At 45.7% G+C, this 15,670-nt stretch overlaps 1 protein-coding gene and 1 non-coding gene across 6 annotated transcripts in view; both read right to left on the reverse strand.

Moving 5' to 3' along the window:
• Positions 1–165: 165 nt before the first annotated feature.
• Positions 166–247, reverse strand: Trnal-aag (transfer RNA leucine (anticodon AAG)). Its single transcript has one exon. It is a non-coding gene; the product is annotated as a tRNA-Leu (tRNA).
• Positions 248–11,017: 10,770 nt separating this feature from the next.
• Eef2k (eukaryotic elongation factor 2 kinase) overlaps positions 11,018–15,670 on the reverse strand; it is a 65,034-nt gene continuing 60,381 nt past the window's right edge. For all 5 annotated transcript variants that reach the window (XM_052200025.1, XM_052200042.1, XM_052200035.1 and 2 more), the window contains exon 18: positions 11,018–14,038. In XM_052200025.1, the coding sequence (XP_052055985.1) occupies positions 13,929–14,038 (110 nt within the window). In that variant the 3' untranslated portion in view covers positions 11,018–13,928. The remainder of the gene's footprint in view (positions 14,039–15,670) is intronic.

Here is a 15,670-nt window from a genome sequence, read left to right on the forward strand (position 1 = left end):
CGCGCTTCCTCTTACCCACAATGCCCCGCCCCGGCGCGCGCGGGACCGCCCCTTCGGCGAGCTACTCGTGGTGCAGAGAACACACTTCGACGGTAGGGGTCGCCGCTGCGGCCGCGGAAGAGACCCAGAGCAAAGGCGGCTGAGACAAAAGAAAAAGTTTTGCTTTGGCAGCGGTGGGATTCGAACCCACGCCCCCGAAGAGACTGGAGCCTTAATCCAGCGCCTTAGACCGCTCGGCCACGCTACCCAGCTGTCGGAGCTGTTTTCTAAAAAGCTACTTATTGGATTGACACGTATATTTTCCTTAGATTTCCGGAGTTGTATTTGTTTTATCCCCTGCTGACGGAAATTGCCATAAATAATATTATTATAATGCCACTAATTGAAATAAAAGTATTTAGATGCAAGCTTGTTCCCAGTAAGTTTTGAAGTAAAGAATAGTTTAATTTCTGTTCTGAGTCAGATGGTTAAGGTGTCGGGTTAAGCTGCTCCGTCACTCACGTAACCCGAATTAGAAGTCTGCTTCTGGCAGTAACTTTCACCGAGCTCTGAGAGCTGTACTGTGACCCCAGGTTTGCACAGTTCTATCTGAAAAATTACGTGTTTAAAATTTTAGTACACAAACAATATTAAAACTTTGCAGATAAAATAGATTCTTTATAATATTCAAAATAATATTTTTCGACCTTTGACTTGCTCCGGTTTTCTAGTAACCAGCATTATTGGCTGATTGTACATCCTTTCTGATCTTTTGCTGTCAATTTCTATGGATGTTTATCGCCATGGAAAATAATTTTGCTTATATTGTGAATGGGTTGGTATGTAAATATTAACACAGTAACGCATAGAGATACACAGCTGGCTGGTTTTTCACCATACTTTTGATTTATTTTTCTTTTTTGCTTTTGTTTTTAACCAGACTTTAAGTATCTGTGCATGTTAATGTACCCATACAGACTTTTACGTTTACTCACTTGTTTGGGAGTGGGGGTTGGGGGAAGGGCGGGGTCGGTCGGGACGTGTAGTGGCGGTCAGGGGACAACCTGCCTGAATTCTTTCTTTCCACCACGAGGGGGCAGCTTAGGTTGTCAGGCTTCGAGGCAAGTGTGTTTACCTGCTGAGCTATCTCACTAGCCTTGGATATTTTAAAACACTGAAAAAGACACAGTAAAAAAAAATTGTCACCCATATTTCCACCACCTAGAATAAAACTCATTACTGCATATACATTTGAGCACGCATACACATGGATTTGTTGTTTGAGTTAAGGTGCACAGTGCCCAGGCTGGCTTTGAAATGTGTGTTGATGAGTTTGAACTTCTGATCCTCCTGCCCGCACTTCCCAAGTACTGGAATTGTAGACTTGAACCTGGCCAATCTCTGTTAAAAGGCATTTTTGCTTCCAATTATTTTCTTGTGTATATAATTTTTATTAAAAGTAATGCAAGTAGCCGGACGGTGGTGGCACACGCCTGTAATCCCAGCACTCTGCGAGGCAGAGGCAGGCAGATTTCTGAGTTCGAGGACAGCTTGGTCTACAGAGTGAGTTCCAGGACAGCCAGGGCTATATAGAGAAACCCTGTCTCGAAAATACCAAAATCAAAACAAACAAACAAACAAACAAAAAGTACTACAAGTAAGGCCTGCAAAATGGCTAAGCATGTAGGAGAATCTAATTTCAATCCCTGGGACCCACATCATAGAAAAAGAGAATGACCCACAAGCTGTCATCTGTCACATATATTCACAGGATAATTCATTAATTAATTAAGATACACAGGTAATGAATGTAATGTACCCTCTTAAAACTGTATCTTTAAAAATGGGCTGAGTGCCGGCCGTGGTGGCACATGCCTGTAATCCCAGCACTTGGGAAGCAGAGGCAGGCGGATTTCTGAGTTTGAGGCCAGCCTGGTCTACAGAGTGAGTTCCAGGACAGCCAGGGCTATACAGAGAAACCCTGTCTCGAAAAACAAAACAAAACAAAAGTCTAATTTAAAAAATGGGCTGAGAGGTGGTAGCACATTCCTTTAGTGCCAGCATTTGGGAGGCAGAGGCAGGTGGCTCTCTAAGTTGAAGGCCAGCCTGGTCTACAGAGTGTGTTCCAGGACAGCCAGGGCTAAAGAGAGATACCCTATCATGAAAAAACTCTCTTTCTCTGTTTCTGTCTCTCTCTGTCTCTCTCTCTGTGGTGTGTGTGTGTTGGACATAATAGTGCACATCTATGGTGTCCCAGCCATCAGGAGACAAATGCAGAAGTTTTCAGCAGATTTGAGGCCAGCCTGGTCTACATGGTGACAGACTATTTTCCAGGCTAGACTGGTCTACATGGTAGAAGTGTGTTTCAGGCCAGCCTGGACTACATAGGATACTCTGTCTCAAAATGAACAAAAACTTAACAATATCCTAGACTATGACAGTAAAGTCCAGTACATTTAAAAAATCCTCTCACAAGAACCCTCCCAGTTTACAACTAATATGACTGATATGTATCCTTCTAATAACTTCTTAAACGTTTACATGTGTAAATCCATGGCAATATAAAGTGTGCTCCTCTGTGCTATCACAGGATACCAACACCTTGATAAAGCTTTTCTCCCATATCATATTTTTGAGATCTATTATTCCATACTATAGATAAACAATTTTTGTTTCTAAGTTTCCTGGACAGCGTGTCAGGAAGTGTCCCTGTCGCTTCTAGTTTATGCATGAATTTTCCTCCATGATTCCTACCAGAAATGAAATTGCAAAACCATGTGTTCATTTCCTTTTCTTGACCGGAGGTAGAAGAAGAGGTTGAGACAGGGTCTCTCTACATAACTCTGGCTATCTTAGAACTCCATGTTGGCTTGGAACTCAGTGAGATCCCACTGTCTCTGCCTACTTCGCGCACTGGTATTAAAGGCGTGTGTCACCGGAAACCTTCAGGTTATTAATTCTTACTGAGTCAATTTTGGTATTCTGGAGATTAAGACAAAGCAAAGCTGTTCTCTTGGCTTTTCACATTTGTTACTATGAAGATCTGAACTCTCCTCACATGCACTGTGCCTTTTATTATTGTCTGGCATGTCTCTCTCTGTGTTTGCACCTCTTCCCTTCCCAGGGGTCACTCAGCTCAGCAGACTAACCCAGCCCTGCTCACTGGGGTAACACTGCAGCTCCACTCAACTCTCTGGACGTGCTCCTAGCAAGTCACAAAGGTCATCGGGGTTGGCACAATCTTGAAATGTGGGCATTTTATAGATTGCTTTCCTCTTTAGTCTGCTGAGGTTGGATTTGTTCTTTTGTTCCATCCTTCCATCCTTAGCAGCTGTACAAGGATTTTTGTGGATCTGGGAGAGTTTGTTGCTTTTAAAGCAGCCATCTAGTGAGGAATGGGTCAGGCTTGGCAAGGGTCCAGGGCTGAATGGGGACTAGTCAGTCCTGAGATCAACAGATGGTCCCATCTGCTCAGCATGGTTCATTGCCAGGAAGGACTCCTTGTGTCCTGTGTCTCTGGCTTTCAGAATGGAAATGTGTCCCCAGGGTAGGATACCTGTGGGAATCAGTGTTCAGGCCTGCTCTCCTACGCATTAGTAGGACCTTCACAAGGGTTCTTGGTGGCACCTTTATTCTAAATAGCCTGCCATCCCCACTCTCCCCAGGCTCCTGGTCCCTCTACTGGCCAGTGTGGTCCATGGTAGACATAGGATTTAGGTTGCACTAATGCATTCTCTCACAAGAATCATTGATTTGTTTATTTGAGTTGAGCCGGACTTAGTCTCTGGAATTAGAAAAAAGATTTGGGGATGGTTATTTTCTGTGACAGGATTGTAAGAACAGAAAAAATCCAGTGTATTTTAAAAGGGGGGGATACAGATGGGGGTGGAGTGCACCCGGTGTTATATTACCTCAGGGATGATAGCATATACCTTTAATCCCAGCACTCAGGGGAATCTGAGTTCGAGGCCAGCCCAATCTACAGAGTGAGTTCCTGAACAGCCAGGGTTACACAGAGAAACCCTGACTCTGAAAGAAAAGTGTATGGATCGTGGGGGGACCTGAGCACCAGGCAGTGTCACAGAGTAATCCTGATGATTCTCCTGATGATGTTCCTACCTCTAGTCCTCTTGGAAAGACAGCTCTATCATCTAACACTCTTCCCTCTTCAGTAACATCAGTGATGCTCAGTAGTTAGACCCAATAACCTGGCTCTCGGTTAGTAGGGGCTCAAAAGAAATTAGAAATATTCCTTGCAGGGCAATCTGAAGCAATTCCAGGTTTGTCTCCAGCAGCGCAAACTGAGCAGCAATTAACAAGGATGTGGGCTGATGCTCCGGAAAGTCAGACAGCAGCGTTTCCCTGTAGTCCTGCAGCCCATCACACAGATGTGATGATCAAAGGCAAAATCAACAGGCAAGACAGCCGGATTTCAAATCAGAACCCCGAAACACATGGCTTGGACAGTGCAACATGGCCTTTAATGAAACACCATTTCCAGGGCCTCAAGAGATGGCTCAGTGTCTAAGAGCACTGGTTGCTCTTCCAGAGGTCCTGAGTTCAACTCCCAACAGCCACATGGTGGCTCACAACCATATATGGGATCCTTTGGTGTGCATAAAGACAGAGGACTTATATTAAATAAACAAATATTTTAACAACATTCTTATTTTCTTAATATACCTCATCTAACAATGGCTAATCATGTTCTCATCCTACATAATGTCTCTACCAAGCCAGGGGTCAGAAGAGTGTTTGCCCAGTGTATTAGTCAGGGTTCTCTAGAGACACAGAACTTATAGTAAGGGAATTTATTGATGACTTACAGTCTGTAGTCAACTCCCCTACAATGGTCAGCAGCAGCTGTGGATGAAAGTCTAAGGATCTATTAGTTGCTCAGTCCCTTGAGGCAAGCAGGCAAAGAAGAGTGAATCTTCCTTCTTCCGCTATCCTTATGTAAGCCTCCAGCAGAAGGTGTGGCCCAGATTAAAGTTGTGTACCACCGCGCCCGGATCTGGGTCTTGCTTGTCCCAGGCTGACCTTGAACTCTGAGATCTCCTTGCCTCAGGGTCCTGGGATTAAAGGTGTGTACTACCTTGCCAGGGCCTAAGCTTTTCATGGCCACTATGCCTCAAGATCTCCATGCCAAGATCTAGGTCAGAAACATGTGTCTTCCAGCCTCAAGAGCTGGACCACAGGTGAGCCCTCCAATTCCGGATTATAGTTCATTCCAGATACAGTTAAGTTGTCAAGCAGGAATAGCCACTACACACCCAGCTTAAGCAGGGTGTTTTGCCTGGGAGGGACCTGCACTGGCTACTCTTCCTATTGCTGAGGCAGGATACCTGTGGTGATCAACTTAAAGAGAGATGGTTTCGGCTCACAGTTAGAGGCCCTAGTCCATCAGGGCTTGAAGGACTGGTGATAGGAGAGACTCATCCGCATGCAAGGGCAGAGAGACAAATGCTAGGGTTCAACTTACTTTCTTCGTGTTAATCAGTCCCAGAGCCCACAAGGTGGTGCTGCCCACAGTCAGGATGGGTCTTCCCACCTCGCTTAACCAACCGTTTACAAGAAAAAAACAGCCAGCGGTGCGTTGGTGGTGCACACCTGTAATCCCAGCACACTGGGAGGCAGAGGCAGGCAGATTTCTGAGTTCAAGGCCAGTCTGATCTAAATCTCTAAATGCCAGTCTGACTATTGACTCAACTGTGCTCCCCAAATACTTGCTGTTTGAAACTCTCTGGGTTACTTCTGTTCCTGCAGTCTGGTGTCCTGGAGACGTCCTGTTCGCCCATCTTCTCCTCTTCCACACTCCTCCTCCTGGTCACACCTGGGACTTCCAGCCCAATAACTCAAACTCCACCTCTATTTTTTTGTTTTTGGTGTCCCCCCCCCCCCCTGCCCAGACAGGGTTTCTCTGTATAGCCCTGGCTGTCCTGGAACTCACTCTGTAAACCAGGCTGCCTTGAACTCAGAATTCCGCCTGCCTCTGCCTCCCAGAGTGCTGGGATTACAGGCCTGTGCCACCACCGCCCGGCACTCCACCTCTTTCTATACCCCCCAGTAACTGACCAGCTGTTGGCCAGTTTTAAGTAATCAATAGTTTTAAATTGGGGAACAAGGTTTATATAACATCACTTGGTGTATGCACATGAGGTCCTGCTTGTGGGGGCGGGTAACCAGATTTTGGGGGTCAGTATTTAGCATTTGAATACCTAGCAGTACCAGACCAACCCACTACACTCGCCAGACTACATGACCATGTGCAATTAGGACAAAGTTGCATTCAAATTGCTGGGATTAGAGGCTGTAGTCGCAAGACCTTCCCCACCTGTTCCTTCCCTGAGGGAACAGGCGTCTTCAGTCAGTAGGCACTCAGAAGCAGGCACAGCTGATCCGATGCCCCTGGCTCTGCTTTGATGGAGGACTAAGTTCTGTAACGCCAGTCTTGAAACTCTGTCATAGACAAGCCCACAGGTTGGTCCCCTAGGTGATTCCAGGTCATAGCAAGCTGACAATCTGTATCAACCATCTCAGGGCCAACAGGGTTTCGTGATTTGCAGATGTTCTGTACCTTGTGTTGATATTGTTGATGTGTATGCAAACATGCATCAAGCTGTATGTTGTGCAGATTCCTCTGTGCAGGTGTAATACATCATGTTCTCCCAAATGTTTGTACTAAGTCTGAATAGTTGAATTGTTCTTCTGGGAGATCCCTACTTGCAGCAAAACTGTAATAAAAATTTGACATATGTGATTCGACAACCTGCAATGTTCAACATTTCTCCCTAATCTTTAAGGCCTCTCCCCTTCTGAGTTCTGATCTTTTATCTTCCTAGCATCCACTCCATTTTCTAGTTCATAGACTGAATAACCTTTAACCTTTATCCACTTGGAACTAAGTGTTTCAGGTTTCAGATTTAGAAATATTTGCATATACATAGTGAGATATCCTGAACACGAGACTCGACATGGAATATGCTTTTATATATATATATATATATATATATATTATTTACTAATTAATATTGTTATCATTAGTGTTCCCATGCAGCCCAGGCTGGCCTTGAATGTCATATAATAATGGCCTTGAGCTGAGCTGACCCTCCACTACATGTGATGATGGTTGAGATAGGTTTTCTCTATGTAGCTCTGGTTGTCCTGGAACTCTCTACTTAGACCAGGCTGTTCTTGAACTCACAGATCTCCCTCCCTCTGCCTCTGGGTTCTGGGATTAAAGGCACATACCAGTCCTTCCTGCTGGTTCCATGTGGTATGTGAAAAAGTTTCACGGTGTGGATTTTTCTACTGCAGTACTGGGTTGGCGCTTTAAAGATTTTGAGCCTGGTCTCCAAAAACAAAAAGTTCCTGGTGTTGGAGCATTATGGGTCCAGATTAGAGATGTTCAGCCCAAATGTGGGAAGAAAAACAAGTGGATCGGACCCCTCAAATGCCTTACAAAGTTTGAACGGTCTTCTGTTGCAGGTTTAGAAATATTCTGAAGTATGTTGAGTATAATCAAGGTGGAAGAAAAGGAACCAAACCGTCGAGAAAGCCTCACTGTATTATAGAATAAAGAATTTAGTGTGGGGAGTTGGAGAGATGGCTTAGCATTTAAGAACACTGGCTACTCTTCCAGAGGACCGAGGTTCAATTCCCAAAACCCTTGTTTTATAAACACCTGCAACTCCAGTTCAATGAAGTTAACACCCTCTTCAGGCCTCTACAGGTACTGCATACACATAGTGCAGGAGGAGAGAGGGAGGGAGGGAGGGAGGAGGGAGAGGGGAGAAAGGAGGAAGGGGAGGGGGAGGGAGGGAGAAAAGAGAGAGGGAGAGGAAAGAGAGGGAGAGGAAGAGAGAGGGGGGAAAGAAGAAGAGGGGGAGGGGGAGAGGAAAGAAAGGGAGAGGGGGAGGGAGAGAGAGAGAGAGAGAGAGAGCAACTTCTGGGGCCTTGAAACAGAGATTTGTCCCTCTTGTTTTAAGCCATCTACCTAATGTTTTGACCCATATATTTTGCAAGTTCCTTCTTCAAAGACTTCCTTTGTTCTGGTACTACAAAAACTTCATCAAACTTTCACGTCAGATTGGATTTGGGATGACCCACTTAGCCTCAGACTAAACAATCTCTCGTCTACCCTCTGAGGTGAGAGTTAAGTGTTCGCCATGAACATAACCAATATCAAAATTGGTCCTTTAAGATCACAATATGCCATGCCGGGCAGTGGTGGCGCACGCCTGTAATCCCAGCACTCTGGGAGGCAGAGGCAGGCGGATTTCTGAGTTCGAGGCCAACCTGGTCTACAGAGTGAGTTCCAGGACAGCCAGGGCTATACAGAGAAAACCTGTCTCAAAAAAACCAATCCAAAACAACAAAAACAAAACAAAACAAAAGATTACAATATGCCATTGCAATCACAAATAAACAAAAAATAAAAATTAAACTTGTATCCCCAAATATCGACCATTTAGTTTATATTAAATGTGTAAGCACCATACCTCATTCCTAATCCAATTTCCTCTGAAATGCTTTCTTCTGCTGTCTGCTTTCACCCTTGTGTGTGCCTGTGTGTGTGTGTGTGTGTGTGTGCGCGCCATTGGATTCCATGGAACCGTCCTTATAGATAGATGGTTGTGAGCCATCACACAGGTGCTGGGAACTGAATTCGGGTCCTCTGCACAAGCAACAGATGCTCCTAGCTGTTTAGCTCCTCAAATGTGACTTTCACACACTGACCTTTGGCTATCTGCTCAGATTGAGAACGGGGCTCTAAGTTGTCTGGTCAGTTCTGAGGGTGAGGGTTGATGGCTGTGGTGTTTGACCTGTGTTAATTTCAATTCATCTGATACCCTGAGGTTCCTACAGCTGCCAATAAATTGGAAGTTACACAGATGATGCCCAGGGCACAGGAAAAGGCCGCTGGAGGCGTATTTATACTGACTCTCTTCATTCCTCACAGCAAAGGACCTCCACTTTGTTGTGCCTGATGTGCCAGGCAGCAGAAGGATGGAGGACACTGACCCCGCCCCCCGCCCCGCCCCCCACCTCCCCACCCCCCATGAGGGCTACAGGCAAACCGGTCTGATCAGTGCTGCTATGATTCATTCTTTCCCCTGGTCCACCGCTTCGGGTTTACAGTCACTTTTTAAAGGGTTTTTGAGACATCTTACTGTGTGGTTGAGGTTGGCCTTAAACTCAGAATCTCCCTGCTCCAGCTTCTCCAGTGTTGGGGTTACACAATGAACCTCCATACCTAGCCTGGGGGTTTGGGATCCAGCGTTCTTGGGCCTGCTGACATGTTGGCAGCCATGTATTTTCCTGTCTCCAGACATGTGTTGTTGACTCCTTTGTCCTTGTCCTTGTGGGCTTGTCCCAAAAACATATTAAAAAAAAACAAAAAACCCCATCATTGGGAATATTAACCGTTATACAGTTAAAATTCAAATTTCCTAAAACCAAAACCAAAAAAAAAACCCTATTATCTTGAATCCAAATGACCACACCAGACAGCTTTGAAGCTCTCCATGAGAAATTACCAAGAACACAGGATTTTCTCAGAAGCTCATGACAAACCTGCAGAGGTAATGATTGTTGTTTTATAGAGGGGCAAATCAAAAGCATCCACATATATTATGTGCATTGCTGTTTTGCTTGCATGTATGTCTGGGTGAAGATGTCGGATCCCTTGGAACTGGAGTTACAGTTATGAGCTGCCATGTGGATGCTGGGAATTGAATCCAGGTCCTCTGTAAGAACAGCCAGTGTTCTTAACTGCTGAGCCATCTCTCCAGCCCCTGCATCCACTTATTTTAATCTAAAGCAAAGTGATAGTGTAAGGGCCAGGGCTGGGAGGCTTTCTTTATTAGAATTTATTACAGATGTTAAAAATCAATGAGTATCACATTAAGAAGTTTCTCTCCTGGGAGAAGCCAGCATGGAACGCGTTGGGCCCACACTGAGGGTGATAGAACTCGCATTGAAGGTAAGCATGCCTGCTCTTTGATCCGTGCCATTTGATCCGTGCCTACTGTGGCTCGCTGCAGCCTCCATGCAGATACACACTTCCCTTATTTCTCCATTTGTATGTTTCCATAAGGAGGGGGATGTGTGGATTTGAGACAGTTCAGAAAAAAGCCAAACCGTTGGATCTGATATATACACAATTGCACCACACCAGCCAGTTGCCTTGAGGAGGTCAGAGATAAAATGTTAAGGAAGAGGCACAAATCCTAGCAGGGAATGGGCACATTCCCCCCACCCCCACCCCACCGCGTGCCCTGACTCCCCGACTCACATCCATCTTAAGCTGCATACACATGTGCAAACATTTGTGAATCTGCAAACCACACTTAGTGATACAAAGATCCTGGGATGACGGTCAGCAAGGACAGATGGGGAAATCACAAAGCAGCCAAGGCAGCTCACCTGTCCGGCTGCTCCAGAGTGCAGGGAGCAGGATTAGTCTGAAGTAGTAAGTCTGACAATGTTTCTCTTTTACACCCATAAAGCTTGTGTTTTATTTGCAGTGCTGGGGCCCAGACCCAAGACTTTGACTATATGCTAGGCACATACTCACTCTAATCCTTTCTCATTTAAATTTCTCTATCACCTGTTGCAAGATGGAATACACCGTCACATTATAGTTAAATGCCTTTATTCCTAGCGTCCTCTGGAAACAGCAACTCTCTGGCCCCAGCTCCAGCTTAATCTCTAGGGAGAGACACCACTGAAGCCTGGTTTCTGTCTCCGAGATGAAAGGACACACATCAGCTTCGCTAATCTAGGCTGTTACCTGCTTCGAGCACTGGAAGACAGAGCTGATCGTAAGTGCCAGGCACTGGTGTCTCCCTGCCTGGGAGCTGAATCCTGTCGGCTCGGTCTTGTCATGCCCAGCATGTATGGAAAGAGAAGATGCCCTGAGCAGCTTTTGAAGGTATAAGACTAGGTTTGGAAGGAGAAACAGCCATTTCTGTAGGAAAGCCTCAATACCTGCAAGTTGAGATATATATATATATATATCAACTTTTTTTTCCCCCAAGACAGGGTTTCTCTGTGTAGCCTTGGCTGTCCTGGAACTCACTCGGTAGACCAGGCTGGTCTCGAACTCAGAAATCCGCCTGCCTCTGCCTCCCAAGTGCTGGGATGAAAGGCATGCGCCACCTTCTCCCGGCGTTGATATGATTTTAAAGACAGAATCTCACTCTGTAACTCAAGCTTAACTGGAAGTCATTATGTAGCCCACACTGGCGTAAAACTTACAGTGACCCTTCCACCTCAGCCTCCCTAGTGCTGAGCTGAGATTACAGGTTCGAACATTTTTTTATGATTTATTTTTATTTTATGTTGCCTGCATGTTTGTGCAGAGAGCATCAGATCCCTTAAAACTGGAATTCCAGACCCACTGGTGTGAGCTGCCATGTGGGGGCTGGGAATTGAACCTGGCTCTTCAGGAGGAGCAGCCAATGATCTTAACCACCGAGGCATCTCCCCAGCTCCCAGGGCTAGTAAATAGTCCAGGCTAGCTCCAAACTCACAATCCTGCCTCGACTTCCCAGTGCCAATATTACACAGCAGGCTCTCAAAGCTCCCTTTTCATCAGCAAGGGTCCTTAAAGAAGCTTTTGCTTAGCTGTGCACCAGGCTATCCCAGCCTCTTGGAGGAGAAAGAGACCACTTCCTCACATTAAAGTCATGTGGGTGGGGAAACTGCAGGCCTGAGGCTTTAAATGATCCAGATAAGTAGTAATCAACCGGTAAAGGACGTGAGCTTGTAACTCCAGAATGAGGAAGGATGGACAGACAGACTCTGCAGTTCACCGGTAGCTTATTTGGCAAGTTCTAGGCCAGTGTGAGACTCAATGGAAAAAGGTGGCCAGCACAAAATTGAGGTTGTCTGCTGACCAACACACACACACACACACACACCCCACGTCTTATATGACAGTTACTCTGAGAGGTTATGTCACAATAAACTGCTTATGTTTAACATATATGCTATGTTAGAACATCCACAGGACAACATAAGCCCTCTACTGTTCTAGTACTAATTAAAAAAAAAAAACAAAAAACAAAAAACAAAACGAACAAGGGCCACCCTGTCGAAGAGAATCAGATGCTACGGCTTCAAATGCAAACCCGGGGATTTTGTAACTTGCAGGTAGATGAAAGGGGTTTTCAAGGGTAGTTTCTGCTACTTCGTTTCTCTTACAGTTGTGTGTGTGTGCTCTCCCTTGTGACACACCACAGAAGTGAAGATCAGAAGACAGCGTGCAGGAGTTTGTTCCCTGCTTCCACACGTGGGTCCCAAGAACAGGACTCAGATTGTCAGGTGAGGGTGGGTAGGGGCTTCATCCGTGAGCCATCTAACCCGCTCTTTTTTTTTGGTTTTTTCGAGACAGGGTTTCTCTGTACAGCCCTGACTGTCTTGGAACTTGGAACTCACTCTGTAGACCAGGCTGGCCTCGAACTCAGAAATCCACCTGCCTCTGACTTAACTGTCTCTTTTTGTTGTTTGTTTTTGGGGGCAGGGTCTCATTACATAGCCCAGGTTGGCCTCAAACTTTAACCCTTCTGCCTTTACCACCCGAATGCTGGGATTACAGGTGTATACCATAGCTCCCAGCCCCCAAGGTTAAATTGACTCTGATTTTTCCTCAAAGGACATACACTCTAGACTTTATAATCTAACGCTTCCACAAGTTTTTGACTGGGCAGAGTCAACAATGAAATCTTTAAAAGGCCTGTGTTAGCCATCAGGTGAGGATGGCCTGCATGTCCCATTCTGCTGTTCTGTTTTTTAAACAAAGATGGAGGTGGTAGATCTAATATTGATGGTCAATCAAAGCAGGCCACTTCCCTGTGGCTGAAATCACACACCCATTAAATCTGAACTCCTTTTAAAGAGAAAGCTCATCAAAGTCCCAGACTGACCCTGGGGAAATGCCCAGACCCAGTCAGTGTTTACACTCTTGTCCCCTCATTCTCAAACATCTTAGACAAATCCCAAGGGGCTGCAACTGGAAGCCACTCTCTGATGACTGGTACCAAGTAAGTGAAACCTGGTTTCAAGCAGGAAATACTAAGAACAGCAGGCTGAGGGCAGAGTTCACAAAATGTCACATTAAGAAACGGCCATGGGATGCTGTACACGGATGTTTCGGTCCCATAGTGGATGTGGCTATAGGGTGCAGAGGGCACTTCTGTTTGGAGGAAAGTCACCCAGCTCCTAAGCCATGGTCTTACTGTGAAAGCTTTGAGGTACAGCTGCTTCCACACCCCCAGTGCAGGACTCAGAGGTAGTAAATATGCCTGTGTATAGGCCAAACCTGTTTTGTAAAATCTATAGTAGATAGCAGGTCTAAAAAAAAAAAAGGAATTTAGATGGATGGCAAGAAATCATGAGCCCAGTGGAAGGACGTTCGGCAAAAGAGTTATACAACTATCTCCTCCAGCATGAAGGAGCCTGGGTATTGAACCATCTCACATCCACTGGAGGAAAAAAAAAATACCACATACCCCTCTCAAAACTGAAAGAAAGAGCCATCGTGGAAAGTTAACAGACAGGTCTCCGCTCTCCATTCAGATTCCCAGCACATGGCTTGGAGACCCTGAGATGCGAGTCCTGCCTGCTGGCAAGGGAAGCCCTGACCCTGTCTGCTCATTCAGACAGAAAGATACTCATTTACATCTCAGGGCCAAAAAAGAAAAAAGGAATAAAAAAGGGAATTCATTAGGCTGCATCTTCAGCCTCCCCCCCACCCCACTCACCCAAAATACCTAAAAGGGCAGTTACAATGTCTCTGCCAGCTGCAAAGACTGTCAAGAGTCAAAAAAATGGAATACAAAAGTGAGTTTATACAATAATAAAACTATGTCTCCCCTCCCAAAAGAAACGAGTCCCATCCTCCCCTCCCCAGCCCTTCTCCTTGGCAGTGATCTGTGGGACAGTCATTCCTCCATCTGGGCCCAGGCCTCTTCCGCCTTCTCGTAGTACTGGTTGGCTAGCCTGCCCTTCATGGCTTCCATCGCTGCCTCGGCCGCCTGGGTGTACAAGTCTCCTGAAAGAGAGCAGAGTGGGGACAAAGGTGTGAGCCACCTTTCTCCATCAACCAAACTTCATCCCACCCAAAAGGGCATCCGGGGTTTCTATAGCAACCCAAGCTGTATGGCATAATCCGAGTCCCTGGGGCAGCATATGCTGAAAGCTGGCCAGAGCACTCTTCTAGTCTCTGGCGCTGCTGTGGAACTCTAGAGCTTGCCTGGCAGGCGAGAGCTCTACCACTGAGCCACACCCCTCCCTGAAAAAAGAATGTGCTGTCCAAGGCAACCAGTCTAAATGACAGGTCAAAAGTGAAACGAAGTATCTAATGTTCAGGACTAGAGAGATGGCTCAGCAGTTAAGAGTGCTTGCTTGCCTTTAAGAGGACCCGAGCTCAGTTCCCAGTATCCTCAAAGGACAGCTCACAAGTGCCTGTAACTCCGGTTACAGCTGGGGACCCAACACCCTCTTCTGGACTCCACGGGTATATATACACACTTGGTATACATTCACACATACACGTACATAAAAATAATAAAAAGTTTAAAGTTTTTAAAAAAAATCTAACATGTCTATCAGATTACAGTAGATAAAACATGGTATATTCACTGAGTGACGCATTATTTAGTAATAAAAGAATAATAGTAATAAAAGAATAATTATAAGACAATAGAATAAAAGGAATAAAAGAGTAACAACAGAAATCAGTGTGCAAAGATCAGCTTGATGTCCTGAGCTCAGTCCCTAGGACAGACATGGTATCAGGAGAGAACGATCCCCACGGGCTGTCCTCTGATCTCTACATGCACACACACAGAAGATAAAAATACTTATATAAAAGGAATGAGCCAGGAAAGGTAGCGCATGCCTGGGATTACGGTATAAGCTGAGCTGTTTGTAACCAGCTGGATTACACAAAACCTTGTCTCAAAACAGAGAGCGAGGATAGGAGACCCTAAGTAAAGGAAGCCAGACACGAAAGGCCACATATTGTGTGATTCCAGTTGGAAACTGAGTCCCGACCAGGCCTATCCTTAACAACAGAGAGTAGATTAGTGATTACTAAGGGGGTTACTGGCACAAGATTTCTTTTAGGGTGTGTAAAGTTCGATAATAGTGATGGGAGGTAAAATATTATGAACATTTCAACCTCATTTTTAAATTTATAAAGCCTGCCCATAGATTCTAATATATAATTGCCCTTCATGGGGGGAGGGTGTTCCCAGGATCCGCCAAGCACAGCAAAGTCTGCTCGAGTCAGAGTGTGTCCTAGTTCCATATGGCCTATGCATCTTCTCCTCTTTGCTTTAATCATCTCTAGATTACTTAGACAGCCAAACATAATGCAGGAGCCACGTATGGAGACGCACTGTGCTCTCTGTGGAACGCTGTGGCCTGAATGGAATGTCCCTCATGGGCTCACAGCTCGAACATCAGTCCTCAGATGCTGATGGTCTCTGGGAAGGGTATAGAGCGTTTAGGAGGAAGAGCCTTACAGGAGGAAGTATGTCAGCCTCAAGGTTTTATAGCCTGCCCACTTCCTGTTTTCCCTCTCTGCTTCCTGTGTGGATGACATCATCAGATCATCTTGCTTCCCAACTACTGGGACAGTCTCTGGCTCTTTATGCCAAGCTCCCCACCACGACGGACC

This window comes from Apodemus sylvaticus, chromosome 1 (genome assembly GCF_947179515.1).
Source record: "Apodemus sylvaticus chromosome 1, mApoSyl1.1, whole genome shotgun sequence".
Classification (NCBI taxonomy): domain Eukaryota; kingdom Metazoa; phylum Chordata; class Mammalia; order Rodentia; family Muridae; genus Apodemus; species Apodemus sylvaticus.